Source organism: Tiliqua scincoides, chromosome 1 (assembly GCF_035046505.1).
Source record: "Tiliqua scincoides isolate rTilSci1 chromosome 1, rTilSci1.hap2, whole genome shotgun sequence".
NCBI lineage: Eukaryota > Metazoa > Chordata > Lepidosauria > Squamata > Scincidae > Tiliqua > Tiliqua scincoides.
The window spans coordinates 86,028,797-86,046,773 of NC_089821.1; the positions used below are offsets into that span (position 1 = coordinate 86,028,797).

The 17,977-nt window shown below is 43.7% G+C and overlaps 1 protein-coding gene across 1 annotated transcript in view; it reads left to right on the plus strand.

The window, feature by feature from the left end:
* Positions 1–17,977, plus strand: part of MGAT5 (alpha-1,6-mannosylglycoprotein 6-beta-N-acetylglucosaminyltransferase) — a 153,602-nt gene that overhangs the window by 71,850 nt on the left and 63,775 nt on the right. Inside the window, exon 3 of the mRNA XM_066611884.1 lies at positions 5,451–5,618. Coding sequence (XP_066467981.1) covers positions 5,451–5,618 — 168 coding nt within the window. The remainder of the gene's footprint in view (positions 1–5,450; positions 5,619–17,977) is intronic.

Genomic DNA, 17,977 nt, shown 5'->3' on the forward strand with positions numbered 1-17,977 from the left:
AGGGGGTTATGATACCCTAGGGGTAGACCTGCACACAAATTAGTGCTTGGAGCCACTCATTTGCAGCCTCTGTATCTTCTTCCCTTTCACTGCCTGCAATGAAAGCACCTCTTTAGAACAGATGCCAGAGATGCTAGGGTGCCACACTCCTTTTGCTACACCTTTGTTTCTTGTGCTCATAAGATTCTGCTGTTTCTATGAATGCATCTGCTTGAGAGGTTGAGGTCACCATCCCCTAGGCAGCTGACTTTTGCATTGCTTTGACTCAAGTAACAAGTGGTTCTTGTTCTTCCATAACTGCTGGTTGACTGTGACAGTCCACAGTCAGTGCTAGTTTGTGTTGTGATTCTGTTGTATATTGTACACTAAACAAAGCTTGTGCTAGAGCAGCCCTTGAATACAGCAAACCTAGAGAATAGTGGGTTTTTTTGGCACCAAGAACTATATAGTTTGTCCTTGTTTTGAATTTAATATTAAAAGAAATTCTTTTAAAACATATGTACAATGTATACCAATGGCTGCTCTGAAGCTACACCTTCATATCTTGACCCTGTGTAGCAAGGAACAACACACATTTCCTAAGGTTGATTTTCAGAAATTCATATTAGAAACTGTTGGCCAAAACTGTACTCTTAAATTCCCTTCCAATTTAGATAACTTTAATTGTAAAGTCTTCAATTCTGAATGGACAGGTTGCAGGTATACCAAGTCTGGCAGACTTCCTGGAAAACTTGCATTTATCCCCCCCCCCCAATGTTCTAGTCTTCATGCTTGCAGAGGAAAGTTGCAAAGCGTATAGGTGAGTGGTGTCTACTGAAGACTTGTAGTCACTGTGTCCTGTAAATAATAACCCACAGGTGTTGCAGTACAAACAACCACCATGCTAGTGGCTTGTTCAGGTTTTTCATTAGGAGAGTCTGTGTTTTAGTAGCAAAAGATGTTTCTTCATTGGGTTAACATCTTTTTGGTTGAAAACTAAACAGTTGAAAATTTAGCTGAAACATTCTCAAAGTGGGTCACTTATCAAAGGAATGCGAAGATGGTTAGTCCCTCATCAAGACAGAAAACATTTTAAGAGATTCAAGGGAGACCACCATTGAGATGGATCCTATAGGGACAGTTGTTCTTCCCCTGCAAAATATGAATCATAACTTTAAAAGGTTTCTCTTTGCCCAGTTAGCAGATACTTCAATGTAAAGAATATACAGAGGACCCATCTTATCCACAGGGGTTTGATTCCAGAGCGCGCGCGCGCACACACGCACACACGCACGGAATTTGTCATTGCTAGGCATCTCTCCCTTCCTATGCACACCAAGAATATATGCTAAATACCATCAACCTGCTCCTGCTGTTCTAATCCGTATTTTCCTGGGGCACTAGGGGAAAAAATTTGTTTTTCTGGAAAAGACTGGACTAAGAACTGAAAGGGAAACCAGGGATGGAAATATTTTATGGATTAGTGCGTCCGTGGGCTGCTCTGGTAGTCTAAACAAAATCCTGAGGTAATCTTGTGATCATGGCACCATGTTCCTTTGTTCTGGTCTTGTCTGTGACCAGATAAGGGTGTGTGTGTGAGGAACATACAGTATCTTTGTTTTAAGATATCTTAGAAGTTAGTAAGGGAAAGCAAGTAGTGGATTTTTATGTGGAATGGAGCAAATAAAAGGGTGTGGGATCCATGCTTTGTTTTGAAAGATGGATTGATTGGACCTTTTGGGGACAGGGCAATTACCCTGTATGCCTTGCTCCTTAAAAATTAAGGAGGTTGCGGAAAGGCCAGGTTTAAGCTTCCTGTTAATATTTTGGGAGAAAGGCACTTGGGATGTGCGTGGAGATTCACCACTTATTCATTTTAAGAGTATGCAAGTTGCAGTTTCCCGGCAATATGGTGAGGAAAAGGCACTCTGCTATAGATGCTCAGTCTCTTTCTCCTTGTATGTGCCTTTTTCCTTCATTTTTCTTCCCCAGATTTGTCTCTGTGTGCCTGTGTTTTGCCAGATTCCTGGTCCAAGCTTCACTTAAGAGATTTATGCCCCCTTTAAGCAAATTAGCTCCCCTTCTTTCCCCAACAATGACCCTAGTTCTGCACTGCTGGACCCTACCACCAAGGTAACTCGCTTCTTCAACCTGCAGAGGTCCTCCTTCCTCCTCTCTCCTGCCAGCAGCTTCTCTAGCCACTACAGCAACACCTTGGTCCTCAGTAGGTCTTGGGCGTGGCAGCCACACACCAGTCTCCACTGTCTCCATTCCAGCAGTCTCCAAAGTTCATTCACCCATCTGTCCTTTAGTCAGTTAGTCCATCAGCAGTTCCAGTAGTCAATCATCCATTAGTTCCTCAGTCCATTAATCCATTAGTTCAGTTCATTCCCTCCCTCCCTTCCTTCACCTTCCTCCTTCTGCTACCCACCAAACTCTCCCTTCATCAGGTGCTGCTTTTATCCCTGAGTGTCTTATTGCCTTCAAGAGGCTGCAGCTATGCAGCACACTCACTACAATCTGAGGCCCTGGTGTTAACCCCATACTTGCCTGCCACTGTTGACACCACACCCTATCTCCTCATGCATGAATGGATCTTGCGCATTTCCATTACAACTTGTAACCTGCCAGATTCTGTCCTTGGTCCCACACAGTTACTTGCATACAAAATTATCCCTATTCCCATCTGTGAGCTCTTGGCAGGTAATTTGGATGTTTCCATCTCTCACCTCACTATTGTTCTTCCAACCCATGTTTTCCTGATACTTTCAATGTCAGTTTCAACTGACTGGTTGCTCATCTCCACCTCTTGCATTCCCTTTTTTGTGTTCTATTTTGCATGTTGTTTTCCTTCCCTCAGTTTGACCAGTATTTATTGCTGACCAAATGTAGTAAAATCAAGGTTTATCTGCATTCTTTCAGAAATTATGTTTAAAAAAATAAATCCTTAAGCCTAGTAATTTTCCACAAAATTGTGATTTGTGATACTGATAGCAATATATAGTCATTGGTAGTAAAGCTCTTGGGAACAGTGCAGGTTGTGTGACTTTTAAAAAACACTTCTAAGGCTGCAGTCATATGTACAGTGACTTAGAAGAAGCTCCCTTGAAGTCATTTCTGAGTAAACATATATAAGGTCAGGCTGTTTAGTCTGGTTTTCTTACTGAGGTAGGAGTAAGAATTATATAGGCTTCAATCTTGTGCAGTTACTTCCCTGATACATGGGTTAGTTTCATGTCCCTTTGCCTTGGGATTATTCAGATGATGTTTTATCGCCTGAATTGACTCCATTCAGTTGTTTAAAGGATTTCTGTCTTGCCCTTTCCTCTCCCACCAGGGAGGTGCTCATGGCAAGCCAGCACACAATTTAAAAACACATATTAAAATAAAAAAAAATTTAAGTACAAAAACAGCAATCTAAACAGCATTCACAGATGGATAAAACAGCAGTAGCAAACAGAAATACCAAACAACAGAAGTGAAGGGAGGAAGCTTAGCTGAAATAAAAAGGTTTTCAGCTCGCAGTTTGCCAGTTATCTCAGAAAATAGCTTCATGTAATACATGGCAACATTTTGACTACTCTGTCCCTAAGCCATTTTAGACCTTAAAGATCAAGACCAGCACTGAAACATACCAATGCAGATGTAATAACACAGAGGTGATGTGTTTGCTGTTTGTTGTGTCAGTCTTCATTCATGCAGCAGCAATCTGCACAAGATTTTGAAATACTCTTCAAAGTCAACTCGACATACGTTAACCAATACGTGTACATACGTGTAACCAATACCTGGGCAACCAGGTTAGGTTGTGTGTGCTCATCGGTGTAGGTGTTCTGTCCTCGCCCTGTCATCTAGGGGACTTATTCACCCCCACATGCTATTATAAATCAACCACCCTGCAAGATGTGGCATGTGCATCTCAAAGCATGCATGCTGGTGATCATGTGAAGTCAGTTCACTAAGGCATTGGTTCTCAAACTGGTGGGTTGCAACCACCAGCTCATGTAAAGCTCCCCCAGTCTCTTTAAGGGGAAGAGGAGGGGGTGAAGACAGCAAAGTGATTCCCAGAATCATGTTGCTAAAGGGGGGGGGGGTAAAATTGTTTTTACTTACTACAGGCTGCTGCAGGCTGAAGGAGCTGTGGAAAACCCTGCACAGCCCTCCACAGGGCTCTCCAAGGCTTAGAATGTGGAAAAAAGAACTCGCAAAGCACTTCCTGTTTGTGCATGTAGCTAGGAAATGCTTTGTGAACTCTTCTTTTCAACATTTTAAGACTTGGGGAACCCTTCGGAAGGCTGCACAGGGCTCCTGCAACTCCTGCATCAGCCTGTAGTAAGTAGAAGCACCCCATTGCACCCCCGTTAGCAGAGCAGTCCTGGGGATCTCATCACTGTCTTTGCTTCTTTGCCAAGACTTACCTTGAGAGTAAAACTCCTGAAAAGTTTGAGAACCATTGCACTAAGGGATAATAAGGTATTTCTCAGTTGTAAATGGCAGCTCTATGCTTAGAAATTGTAAAATATCTTAAACATTGCAACTGAGGAAAATCCATTCTCTGGCATGAATTCAGGCTGACCATCAACTAATCACATACTGCAGCCTTGGGGAATAATAAATAAAAGGCAAGTAAATACCCTTTGCCATTAACTAGATTTGTGCTTCTCTGTGCACCATATTACAGGTGTGATGCTAGAATTCTTTGTAGTAACTTGGATGTAGATTTGCTTTTGCATATGCAGCCATCCCTGTGCATAGCTTGCAAGGTACAATAGGTAGTTTACTCAGCCCCTTATGAGCCTGCATCTTGTCTGGCCTTCCTCTCACAAAGCTAAGCTTTGTGTCAATTACAGGTTCTCTGGATGAATTTGGATTCTGATCAAAAAGCAAAGTAGATAATGAAGACCATACATATCTGCCCAACCCTGCTTTAGACTAGGTATAACCTAATTATTCATGGATTTTTCACCTGTGGTTGTATCTCAATGCAATGAGAAGGGCCTTTTAAATTAAAGGAAAAAAATTGTTTAACAATAGCCTCCTTAATAAGAGAGAGGGCCTGGCTGATAATCCATCAATCATTCTCTCTCCAGGCATTTAGAACAGTTTCACTCCACTGCAATTGACCCCTCTCTTCCCCCTAAGCATATGAAAGGAAGATAATCACTTTACTCCAGTTGAAGGAAGGGGTAGGAGTGAAGCCTGTCTAAGAGCCTGGGGAGAGACTGGTTGATGGATTGTCTGCCTAATGACTCTGTCTTCCATTACAAAGGTCAGCAAGGCTGCTTTTAAATTGCCTAGCAGGGACATTGTTTTTTAAATGGATTTGCTTTAATGCAATGTTTGCCAACCATTTAACTTGTATCATGTTGGAGAAAAGGATAGGTTTGAAGGGCTTACTATAAGATGGTTGCTGAGTGTTTGACTTTTCTTGCAGTGCTGACTGGCTTATATATTTTTTCCCCAAATATTAGATTTGAAGAAAACGCTTGCTGTCCTGTTGGATAATATCCTGCAGCGCATTGGGAAGCTCGAGTCCAAAGTGGAGAACCTTGTAATCAATGGCACAGCTGCAAATTCTACAAATAGCACCACCACTGCTGCTCCCAGTTCAGGATCAGCTGAAAAGCTCAATGTTGCAGGTATATATGAGATACATAGAACAGCATGTATGTTCTGAACTGGCACTTCTGCATTCCTTTGTGATAATAACATACAATCTGTGGTGTAAAGCATAACTGAATGTTCTTGTCCCATCCCAATAAATTGGAATATGACACTTATTATAGGGTGTGATCTGCTTTCATAACACTTGGTATGTACACAGTGCATTTCAAGTGTTCAAAGAACTTCATGCATGTTGTCTTAGTAACCCTTGCAACAGTTCTGTATAGCAGGCTGGTGGTAGTATCCTTGAAGATCTTAGATGCAGAAGGGTAGCCATGTTGGTTCATTGGATTTTTTTGCTGCAAGGAACCTTGTTTGTTGCCTTAAATATTAACAAGTACATTGTATTTGTGTATTACAATGTATATTATACAGTGGGGCCCTTGTTTATCCACAAGGGTTTTGTGCCAGGTTTGTAGTTTGGGAGTACTACTTCCAAGCTGCTTACTGAAGCATGAGCACTAGCTGCCTGTATACTTCCAAAGTCCTGATGACCTATGAAACCCTTAATGGTTTGTGATCTAAATACCTGATGTATTTTCTACCCTACCAATATGTGTCTACCTGTCCCATGAAATAGTCATAGTTGGCCCCGTTGTGGACACCATCACCACTAGACATATTGTTAGTGGCATGCCATAGGAGAGCCTTTTCTGTTGTGAAACCCTCTCTGTCTTGAAATTGGAACTGCCTCCTATTAAAAGCCTTGCAGATCAAGAGTTTTGGATAATTAATTTTGGTTGATCTGTGTTCTGGTTCTGCATTTACAGGTCCAGCCTATTTATACATGGATTTTTTTATACATGGTTTTGACTCAACACGAATGGCCCCTGCAAATGAGAAGGAATGTGCTGATCCCTGGAGAAGGGGAAAAATGCATCCCTTTAAAATCAGTTTAAAAAACTGAACAGTCCTTTAACAACAGCCTCCTTAATGAGAGGGGGGGGGGCGGTGGCAGCTGGCTGACAATCCATCAATCCTTTTCTCTCCAGTGGATCCCTCCCTTCTCCCTGAGCAAGGAAAGGAGATAACTTTGCATTGGTGAAGGGAGGGGCTGAGTGAAATGCTTGGCTTGGAGGATGACTGATGGAGGATTGATGGATTGTCTTCTTAATGACTCTTATCTTACATCACAAAGGTTAGCAAGACTGTTTTTAAATCACTGGAGCAAAGAAACTTTGTTTTTAAATTGTTTTGCTATAGTGCATTTTTTGCCATCAACTTGAGTGCTTGGAACCCACACAAATAATGAGGCTGAACCTGTATTTTCTAAATTGTGGTTGACCTGGTTGTGTTGCTCACATTTCTATTTTTTGCATTTTTTTAAATTTGAATTTTGTGTTCTCCTGTGAACCACATTGAGTTTCCCAGTAGGGTTGGGAAAGCAGGGCACAAATGTTAAAAACAAACAAGGGCAATTGACTGCTCTACAGTGTATCCACTTAAATATTCTATTGTTATCTACTCCTGTATAGCATTTTCATGCATGTTTTATTCTCTTGGCTTGCTGCCAATATGTATAACTTGCAGTGTGCAGCAAAGAACACTTGGAAAATTGCTTTAATGCAGGGGTGCTCACACTTTTTTGGCTCGAGAGCTACTTTGAAACCCAGCAAGGCCCGGAGATCTACCAGAGTTTTTTTTACAATGTTTGCGCCATCATAACATATAACATTTATGTGTACAATGTATGTTGGTGTACCTTGAGCCCCACTGAGTATAACAGGACTTACTCCTGAGTAGACATGCCTAGGATTAGGCTGTGAGGCTGCAATCCTAGCCACACTTACCTGGCAGTAAGCCCCATTGAGTACAATGGGCCTTACTCCCGGTGTTTCCTCCCAGAGGCACTTGAAAGGGGGGGGTCGGCACTCCACGATCTACTCATTTTGCTTCGCGATCTACCGGTAGATCACGATCCACCTATTGAGCATCCCTGCTTTAATGGGTCATGGTGGCAAATACCCTCCCTGTGACTATTTGGACTCTCCTGCTAAACAGTGTATTAAGGAAAGTGAAGGGAGCTGTAGGCAGTCCCCAGTCAGTATTTGGGATTAACTACTTGACAGTTTCTTGAAGTTGCTTTATTTCAGTAGAGTGTTAATGGATGGCTGCAAGCTCAGCAAGTATTTTTGAGAACAGAGAGAATTTCATTGCTTTCTGAAAAGCCATTTAATGCTTCTGTTGGCATAGGACTGTAAAGTATTTTGCCATCGTATTAAAAATAAAAAAGATTTTCATAATTCATATAACTTCTGTTTAAATCCTCTTTTGTGAGTGGAAAATAAAAAAAATAAGAATGTAAATAAGAGGATATAAAGTAACAATGAATGCAGCCTCAGCTCATATGTTCATTTACTCTCAAGGCAAAAGAATGTTAGAAATAGTTTCAAGGGGTGGGTAGAAATAGGTAAGAGAATGAAAGAAGAATTCTGCAAGAGCTAGGAGGACAGTATAATCAAAATCAAACTGTTTAAGGATAGATGGGTTATGTTTATGCATGGATAAATTTTAATCATAAATGCAGGCTCCCTTTCCTCGCAACACAATTCCAAGAGAAAATTATATTACATTTGTTGCCCAGCTTGCTTCTGTGATGGAAGGGAATTCAGGTTCTTTGTGGGGCCTCCCATCCTGATGTTAACCAACCAAGACCTACTTAGCTTCAGTGAAGTGGCTGCACCACGAGTTTTATCAAACACAGTTTAATCTATGCTGAAATCCAAGGACAAGCAGAGGTGTTTACTGGTGTCATTTATTTGCCCCGCAGTTGCCTCCCTTAAAATTATTCAAGTGACTTTATGCACCGATAAAATGATCCATAATTGAAAGCTTCCCACCATCTTGCATCTAGCCTGTTGCAGTTACACTGCAATCCCAAATATTAAAACAAGTACAAAACCCCAACCAAAACTCTTGGCAAAGATTACCTACATTTCATAGAACTGGAACCATTTAGAACTGCAGAGTCATTAAATGTGAAAGTTTGTACTTAACAGAGCAGCAGTTTCCAAACTGTGGGACTCTTGCAACCCAATCATAGTTTCATGGGTTGTGAAACTGACTAGGCTTTGTGCATCAAGGGTTAAACAGCCTGCTACATAGGGGGAGCACTGCTGCCCAGTCACCATTATAGCCATAGAACAGTGGTTTTCAAACTGGGGCATTGCAATGCCCCAGCCTGAAGGCCCTGACCTTTGTCCCCTTAAGGTGCGGGGCAGCGAGGAGCTTGGGGGGCTGCAGGGACTGGGATGCACTCACCAGTCCCTGCAGCAGCCATCCTGGGTTGCGGGGAGCCCTGGGCAAGCGTCTGCAGGGCTTCCCAGCTTGTCAGAAGTAAAAGTGGAGTGATCGCGCTCCACTTCTGGTTTTGTGGAGGTGGAGCGTGATTGCTCCACTTTCACTTTAGACAAACTGGGGAGCCCAGCAGACACTTGCTCAGGGCTCCACTCACCCCAGGATGGCTGCTACAGGGACTGGTGAGTGCATCCCAGTCCCTGCAGCCCCCCTGAGTGACGCGATCTTGGGGATTGCGTTGCTGCCCTCCCCCCCACCAAGACTTACTGAGGTTCAAACTCTCCCCAAGAGTTTGAAAACCGCTGCCATAGAGGCTTGAGCAGGTGGTAAAGTGAAACTTTATTTTTTAGGAGGGTCCCAATGCTAAACATTTTGGAAACCATTGTGATAGGGAAGTGGTTCTCAAACTCTTAGCATCGGGGCCCGCTTTTTAGAATGAAAATCTGTCGGGACCCACTGGAAGTGTTGTCATGATTGGAAGTGATGTCATCAAGCAGGAAATTTTTTTTTTAACAATTCTAAGCTGCAATCCTGCCCACAGTTACCCAAGAGTAAATCCCACTTACTGTCACTGTTACAAGCATATACAGAGTAGCCTGTTAAAAGTAGAGATCTGTAACATTTCCCCAATGTAGTCACATGCCATGGTAGCATCAAGTCTAATATATTAAAAATAAAATATTGAATTGAATGGGAACCCACCTGAAATTGGTTCATTAGCCACCTAGTGGATCCCAACCCAAGGTTTGAGAAACACTGTAATAGGGTGTTGTATCTCACATGCAAATTAGTGCAAAGATAGAATAGTACTGATTCATATCTGTGCAGGTTAGTATGATCCAAAATGGGGAAACTCCTTTAGAACAATTTCTAGCAGCTGAAGGTGACTTGGGAACAATTTGCTAGCAAGGTTGTAAGTAATCTTTCTCTTACGTCAGATACTGATCCACATAGGAAATGGCCTCAATCATTTACTATACATGCATGTTCTAACTATTTTAATATAGTTAGCACCTGTGGTGGAAGAGGAGCATGAGAGAAAACAAAAACTGGCCAGACTTTAAAAATTATGCCTAAATCATTTAAAACTATGGGAACCAGCTTTTCAGTCTGGGTTGCTTTTTGGATCATAACCTTCAACTGAAAGAGATGGTGAAAGTGACTCGCAAATTACTACCTTGGCTGTCCATATTTCAAGAGAACCTGAGACAAGTATGTAGTTGCAAACTGTACTTTAAATTAATGTGAAATTTTTGTCCATACCTGCAAACATAGCCCGCTGTAATACTTCCACTTAGATGTGTGACATCTGTTTCTTCTCTGTTTTAATGAAAATTTAATAGTTCTCAATAAATGTTCTTGCTGCACTTGTCAGAATTTGAAGTTAAACTACTAAAATGCATTTAGTGGTATATATTTAGTAGTAGTATTGGGTGGGGTGTTTATATGTTTTAAAAAAGCACGCTTTCTTTTTTAGTATGTTTCCATAAGAGGCATGGTATTCAACAAGGTGTAGCTTGCATTCTTGTTAAAATATTTGAGTGTAGTGTTGTATCACAGACCTGATATGCCCTTTGTGGGTGGAACAAGGTGCCTTATTAGGCTGTCATCTGGGAAAGCTTGTCAAAACATAAAATGGAATTGCATGTCATGATATGCCTGTTCCTATGGAACCTGGAGTTGGGAGGTATTTATAACCCTGTTGCTTCCACAAAATAATACAAGTACCTAGCATTTTAACATCCTCAGTGTGTGCAATCACCATTACATCTACCCAATATACATATTTATATTTTTATTTGTAGTCAGTGCTGCAGACCTAGGAAGACTAATGCTGAGAGCACAGGGTAGTAACTGTTCATCACAGGAGTGAGCCAACTCAGGACCAAATCCTATCTAATTTTCCAGTGCCAGTGCAGCTGTGACAATGGGGTGTACACTGCATCCTGTGGTGAGGAGGCAGTCACAGAGGCCTCTGCATTGCGGCTGCACGGTGCTGGAAAGTTGGATAGGATTGGGTTCTCATTAGTTTAGGAATGAATGAATTCATTTACTGTGGATTGTTTCACTCTGTGTGTGAGTTATCTGCCATGCCTGGAACTGCTTTTACAGGTTACTAAATGGGAACATGACAAGCAGGCATAGAAAGGTTCTCAAGACCATGTCTCAGACAATGTTGCTCAGTATGGTCTATAGGCAGTGGTTCTCCAGAGTTTCAGACAGAAATTTCCCAGACTTGCTGAAGATGACAGGGATTGAAGCCTATGTTCTGTCATTGAGATGTGGCACTCAGTGCTTCTGGTAACATTCGCTACTCACTTCATATGACAGAATGATGTCATAGAATATGAAAATGGCATCGGTATGACTACATGATGACAATGCTCAAAGGCCTGTGGTTCCATGCAACTCAGTTTTTATACGAGTCAAATACATGTAGGATTTGGTAAGCAAATTGTTATGCCAGGATTAGTGTTTGAAAGGGAGTTGAGACAGTCCTGAGTCAACCAAGAAAACTGTCAGCAGTCAGATGTAACACGCTCATAAGTTGCAATAGAATATTCATAAGGTTGCGCTGTAGGAAGGAGTGTGTGAACTTGTACTTTCCACAGTTTAGTTACTTCATTACTATCTGCCTAGAACATGCGCACAGCAACAAATTAGCATGTTTGAATAACAACTGTGTGCCCAGATATTGTCTGTTTACAGTGCAGTTTTCAACTCTGTTCTCATTTGGTTCTGTATTGTTTTAACTTGACCTAGCCTGCTCCCACTGTATATTAAATCCTAAAGAAAAAAGATGTATATCTAGTCTTTCCATTTAAAAGTCGTCAAGTACCTCACAGAAATATTTTACAATCTCAAGAGATAAAAATGACACAATTCTGAAAGAAAGGGAGGGAAAGCCCAAACCCTTGCTTTAATAAATTAAGCAACAGTATGTATACAGTAAACTAAAGCTAGGGCAAATAGACTTGACCTGGTTCCAGTAAGATAGCAATGACTACACCAGACCACACTCGGTGGGGAGGAAATTCCCAAGCTGGTGTGACACTGCTGCAAAGATACTCTCTCAGGTAGCTGTCTGCCTAACCTCTGAAGGTTGGGGCACCAGTAGAATGGTGTTGGAGGAGGATGTTAATTGACAAGGAGTTGGTTCATATGGAGCATTATAAACTGTATCTGGCATGGAATAGTGTTCTGAAACCAAAGAGCTCTTCAGAGCTGAAATACAGTGGCTGTTGGAGTTCCTGCAGCCCATATTAAGATTTTTTTCAGGCTATAGCAGCAGCAGTGGTATACCAGAGGCCAAGGCACCATCCTGGCAGAGTCCATTGCCATGTTGGGAGGGAGAAGCAACTTCTATGAAAGACTTTTAAAAATATATTTGTCTTTATGATGTGCATACCCACGGGTCCATTCAAATATCCTAACAATAGTGGAGGTAGTACTTACACTCCTCTCTGACATGGTTTCCTTAGTTTGCCATTCAGCACCAACCATTGTTGTCATGATGCTAAGAACTGGGGGAAAATATGTTGTCCTCAAATAGCATTGGAAATCCACTTTACTACCATTTCTGGCTCTGGTCTTGAGGGCAAGTGCTAACCCTAGTTTGCTGATTTGGACCTTATTGCCAGGGTTTGACAATTGTTGAGAGGTTTCCTCATCCTCCACAGTTACGACTGCCTCCAAGGCCATTCTCCTCCTACACTTCATTCTCCTGCTCTGGAGTAAAAGAATAAAGTTCAGGACTGTGGAGATGTCCAGGATGCCTCTACTGAGTCCAAAGGTCACTCACCCCTCTTGCCAGAAGGTGGTGATGTGTCCACCTTGGTATGAGTGGCACTGAAATTCTGGATGCCTGCTTGTGGCAAACTATCATCAGTGTACATAGGAGATAGGAGAAGGATGTAGGGCAGGGTAGGGCAAGGGAAGGGGGTAGCAAAATGCATGATCTTGTAGCTCACTTCTGATCTTTCAAATCTGGTGAATAGAGCCTGTGACTGGTAAAGTGAGAGGTGATGAACATAAGAACAGCCCCACTGGATCAGGCCATAGGCCCACCTAGTCCAACTTCCTGTATCTCATAGCAGCCCCACCAAATGCCCCAGGGAGCACACCAGATAACAAGAGACCTGAATCCTGGTGCCCTCCCTTGTATCTGACATAGCCCATTTCTAAAATCAGGAGGTTGCGCATACACATCATGGCTTGTACCCCGTAATGGACTTTTCCTCCAGAAACTTGTCCAATCCCCTCTTAAAGGCATCCAGGCCAGATGCTGTCACCATATCCTGCTGCAAGGAATTCCACAGACCAACCACACGCTGAGTTAAGAAATATTTTTTTTGTCGGTCCTAACTCTCCCAACACTCAATTTTAGTGGATGTCCCCTGGTTCTGGTGTTATGTGAGAGTGTAAAGTGCATCTCTCTATCCACTTTATCCTTCCCATGCATAATTTTGTATGTCTCAATCATGTCCCCCCTCAGGCACCTCTTTTCTAGGCTGAAGAGGCCCAAACGCCTTATCCTTTCCTCATAAGGAAGGTGCCCCAGCCCAGCAGTCATCTTAGTCGCTCTCTTTTGCACCTTTTCCATTTCCATTATGTCTTTTTTGAGATGCGGCGACCAGAACTAGACACAATACTCCAGGTATGGCCTTACCATCAATTTGTACAATGGCATTATAATAGCTATTTTGTTCTCAATACCTTTTCTAATGATCCCAAGCATAGAATTGGCCTTCTTCACTACCGCCGCACATTGGGTTGACACTTTCATCGATTTGTCCACCACCACCCCAAGATCTCTCTCCTGATCTGTCACAGACAGCTCAGAACCCATTAGCCTATATGTGAAGTTTTGATTTTTTGCCCCAATGTGTATGACTTTACACTTACTTACATTGAAACGCATCTGCCATTTTGCTGCCTATTCTGCCCGTTTGGACAGATCCTTCTGGAGCTCCTCACAATCACTTCTGGTCTTCACCACTCAGAAATGTTTGGTGCCATCTGCAAACTTAGCCACCTCACTGCTCAACCCTGTCCCCAGGTCATTTCTGAAAAGGTTGAGGAGCACCGGTCCCAGGACAGATCCTTGGGGCACACTGCTTTTCACCTCTCTCCATTGTGAAAATTGCCCATTGACACCCACTCTCTGTTTCCTGGTCTTCAACGAGGTTTCAATTCAGGAGAGGACCTGCCCTCTAATTCCCTGACTGTGGAGTTTTTTTAGTAGCCTTTGGTGAGGGACCGTTTCGAATGCCTTCTGAAAGTCCGGATATATAATGTTGACAGGTTCTCCCGCACCTGCATGCCTGTTGACCTTTTCAAAGAATTCTAAAAGTTTTGTGAGGCAAGACTTACTCTTATAAAAGCCATGCTGATTCTCCCTCAGCAAGGCTTGTTCGTCTGTGTGTTTTGAGATTCTATCTTTGATGAAACATTCCACCATCTTACCCGGTATGGATGTTAGGCTGAGCGGCCTATAGTTTCCCGGGTCCCCCCTCTTTCCCTTTTTAAAAATAGGCGTGACATTTGCTATCCTCCAATCTTCTGGCACCATGGCCGTTTTGAGGGACAAGTTGCATACCTTAGTCAAGAGGTCTGCAACTTCATTCTTCAATTCCTTAATAACTCTTGGGTGGATGCCATCAGGGCCCGGTGACTTACTGATCTTTAATTTATCAATGAGGTCTGAAACATCTTCTCTTTTAACCTCTATCTGACTTAATTCCTTGGTCAGGAGGGGCCATTCGGGCAGCGGTATCTGCCAAAGGCCTTCTGCCATGAAGACAGATGCAAAGAACTCATTCAATTTCTCTGAAATCTCCAAGTCTCCTTTTATCTCTCTTTTCCCTCCCTCACCATCCAGAGGGCCAACTGCTTCTCTGGCTGCTTTCCTGCTTCTAACATATTTGAAGAAGCTTTTATTATTCCCCTTAATGTTGCTGGCCATGCGTTCCTCATAGTCTCTCTTGGCCTCCCGTATCCCCGTCTTACATTTCTTTTGCCACAGTTTATGTTCCTTTTTATTCTCCTCATTAGGGCAAGACTTCCATTTATGGAAGGAAGCTTCCTTGCCCTTTACAGCCTCTCTAACTTGGCTGGTTAGCCATGTGGACACCCTCCTGGACTTAGTCAAGCCCTTCTTCCTTTGCGGTATACACTTCCGCTGGGTCTCCATTACTGTTGATTTGAGCAACCTCCATGCTCTCAGTAGAGACTGGACTCTTTTTACCTTCCTTTTCAACCTCCTTCTAACCAACCTCCTCATTTGAGGGAAGTCCGCTCGTCGGAAGTCAAGGGTTTTTGTGAGAGATTTGCCCGGTATTCTTCCTCCGACGTGCACGTCAAAACGGATTGCAGCATGATCACTGTTCCCCAATGGCTCAGTAATATTGACATCTCTAACCAGGTCCTGAGTACCGCACAATATTAAATCCAGAGTCACCTGTCCTCTGGTGGGCTCCATGATTAGCTGCTCTAAGGCACAGTCATTTAGCATGTCAAGGAATCCGGTCTCCTTTTCGTGACCAGAACACAAATTGACCCAGTCAATATGAGGATAATTGAAGTCCCCCATGATTACAATCCTGTCTTTCCTTGTCACCTCCCTGATCTGTTTCCTCATTTCAAGATCCCCTTCTGGTTTCTGGTCTGGAGGACGATAGTATGCCCCCAGTATTACATCACTCCTCAGGCCTGGTAATTTAACCCACAGAGATTCCATGGTGGAGTCGGACCCAACTTCAATCTCTGCTTTGCTGGATTCTATCCCTTCCTTAACACAAATGACCACCCCACCTCCAACACACCTCTCCCTGTCCCTCCTGTAGAGTTTATAGCCTGGGATTGCGGTATCCCACTGATTCTCCGCATTCCACCAGGTTTCCATTATGCCCACTATGTCAATGTTTTCCCTTGTCAGCAGACATTCCAGTTCTCCCATCTTTGCTCAGAGACTTCGGGCATTTGCATAAAAGCATTTGTACATGGAATGCCCCAGGATGGGCTGCTTATTAGCTCCTTTATCCCTGAATCCTCTCATTGTGCCAAACTGTCTATCACATCCCATCACTCTACCATTCCCAGTTTCTTCTCCTACTCTGTCTTTGCCTTGTTGTTCTCTAACCTCCCCATCCTCATCCCATGGGGATGAGGAGTCCTGAACCGGATGCCCCTCAGCTCCTGTCGGCCTTCCCCCAGGGATCAGTTTAAAAGCTGCTCTGCCACCTTTTCAATGTTATGCGCCAGCAGTCTGGTTCCATTCTGGTTCAAGTGAAGCCCGTCCCTCTTGTACAGGCCCCCGCTTCTCCCAAAACGTTCCCCAGTGCCTAACGAATCTAAACCCCTCCTCCCTACACCACCGTCTCATCCACGCAATGAGACCCCTGATCTCCGCGTGCCTAGCTGGCCCTGCGTGTGGAACAGGTAGCACTTCAGAGAACGCTACACTTGCCCACATCGTTGGTGCCGACATGCACCACAACCACTACCTCCTCCCCAGCACTGCCTACCAGCCTGTCTAGATGAGAAGTGATGTCCGCAACCTTCGCACCAGGCAGGCAAGTCGTCATGTGGTCCTCACATCCGTTGCAAACCCCCCCTCTCTATGTTTCTAATAATCGAATCCCCCACTACAAGAAGCCCCCAACCCCCCTCTCGCCGAGGAGTATCTTGAGTGCGTTAGGATACAGTCCCGTCCCCTGGAGAAGGGGTCCCCCCTAGGGGATTGTTTCCCTCCTCTCCAGGATGATATCCTTCATCATTGTTTCCCTCCTCCTCCAGGATGATGCCCGAGACTTCCCACCCGGGCAGCTGAGGAGCTGCACACCTGAGGTTGGGACAAAGCCTGATCGTCCCCGGAAGTCTCCCCATGGTCCTTCTCTGCCTGCCTCTGCTTCTCCAGGTCGGCCACCAAGGCTTCAAGGGAGCGGATGCGTTCCCTGAGTCCCTGGAGCTCCTTGCACCGAGGACACACCCATGATTTATGCCCCAGAGGCATATAGTCATACATGTGGCACTCGATGCAAAACACTGGATAGCCCCCACCCTGCTGCTGGCTGTCTGACTGCATAGCTTGTTTTATTTTGTTTGTTTTTGTTTAGGGGTACTTAAAAACCCTACACTGGTTAGCAGCCCTCTTCTCAATGGGCAGTATCTGGGGCACTGGCTTCCTCGCCCTGCTGCTGTACTTGCACAGAAGCTAAACTCGCGGTGCCTTACCTGGCACTTTGTTCCCGAGGCACTGGGTTCCCAGAGGCCACGCGCGCTTCAGCAGAGAGGCTCACGTGGTGGCAGGCACTAGCTTTATACTCCTAGCTAGCTCCTCCTCCCTCCCTCCTTGCTGATTGAAAAGGGGCTGGTCTTCCCAGGTGAGATTTCCCTGAATGGGGTGCTTGAATTTGCTTAATGGGGCTCTTATCAACTCCTAAAGGTCAATTGCTATGACCTAAAGGACAATGACTATGCTAAATTGCTGCCTTTAAATTTTGCAGTCTTTTGCAAGCCTTGTTTTCAATAATGGGTAGGGGGGTGTGTGTGGGTGGGTGGCCTTGCTAGAAACTATAAAGAGCCTTCAGAAAGGCTACTTTCCATTCAAGCCCATGACAGAAAAATCTATAATAAATCCCTTGTGAACTTCTTTGAAATTAGCTTACAGATTTTGTACTGAAGGACAAGTATAGAACTCAGCTAAATTAGTGACCCTACATAAGGTTTTTGTGCTTTCTAAAGCAGTAGTCAAAATGTCAGCTGTCCTGCTCAATCTCATCAGATATTGGCTTAAAGGGTTTTTCTTAATTCCTGTGAACCTGATTGACTTGACAGTGATCACCGTTGGTACCAAACGGTGCCATCTCATGTTCTCCTTTCCTATCATTCACAGGTCTGTAAGGCAGAGGGGTAGCACCCTTTAAGTGTTGGAGGAAATTAAAAATAGTTTTCTCTTTGGGGGGGGGGAAGCAGAGTAGCTTAAGCAGCAGACCCCCCCTTTGGATATCACCCCAGGGTAGACAAAAAAGACAAA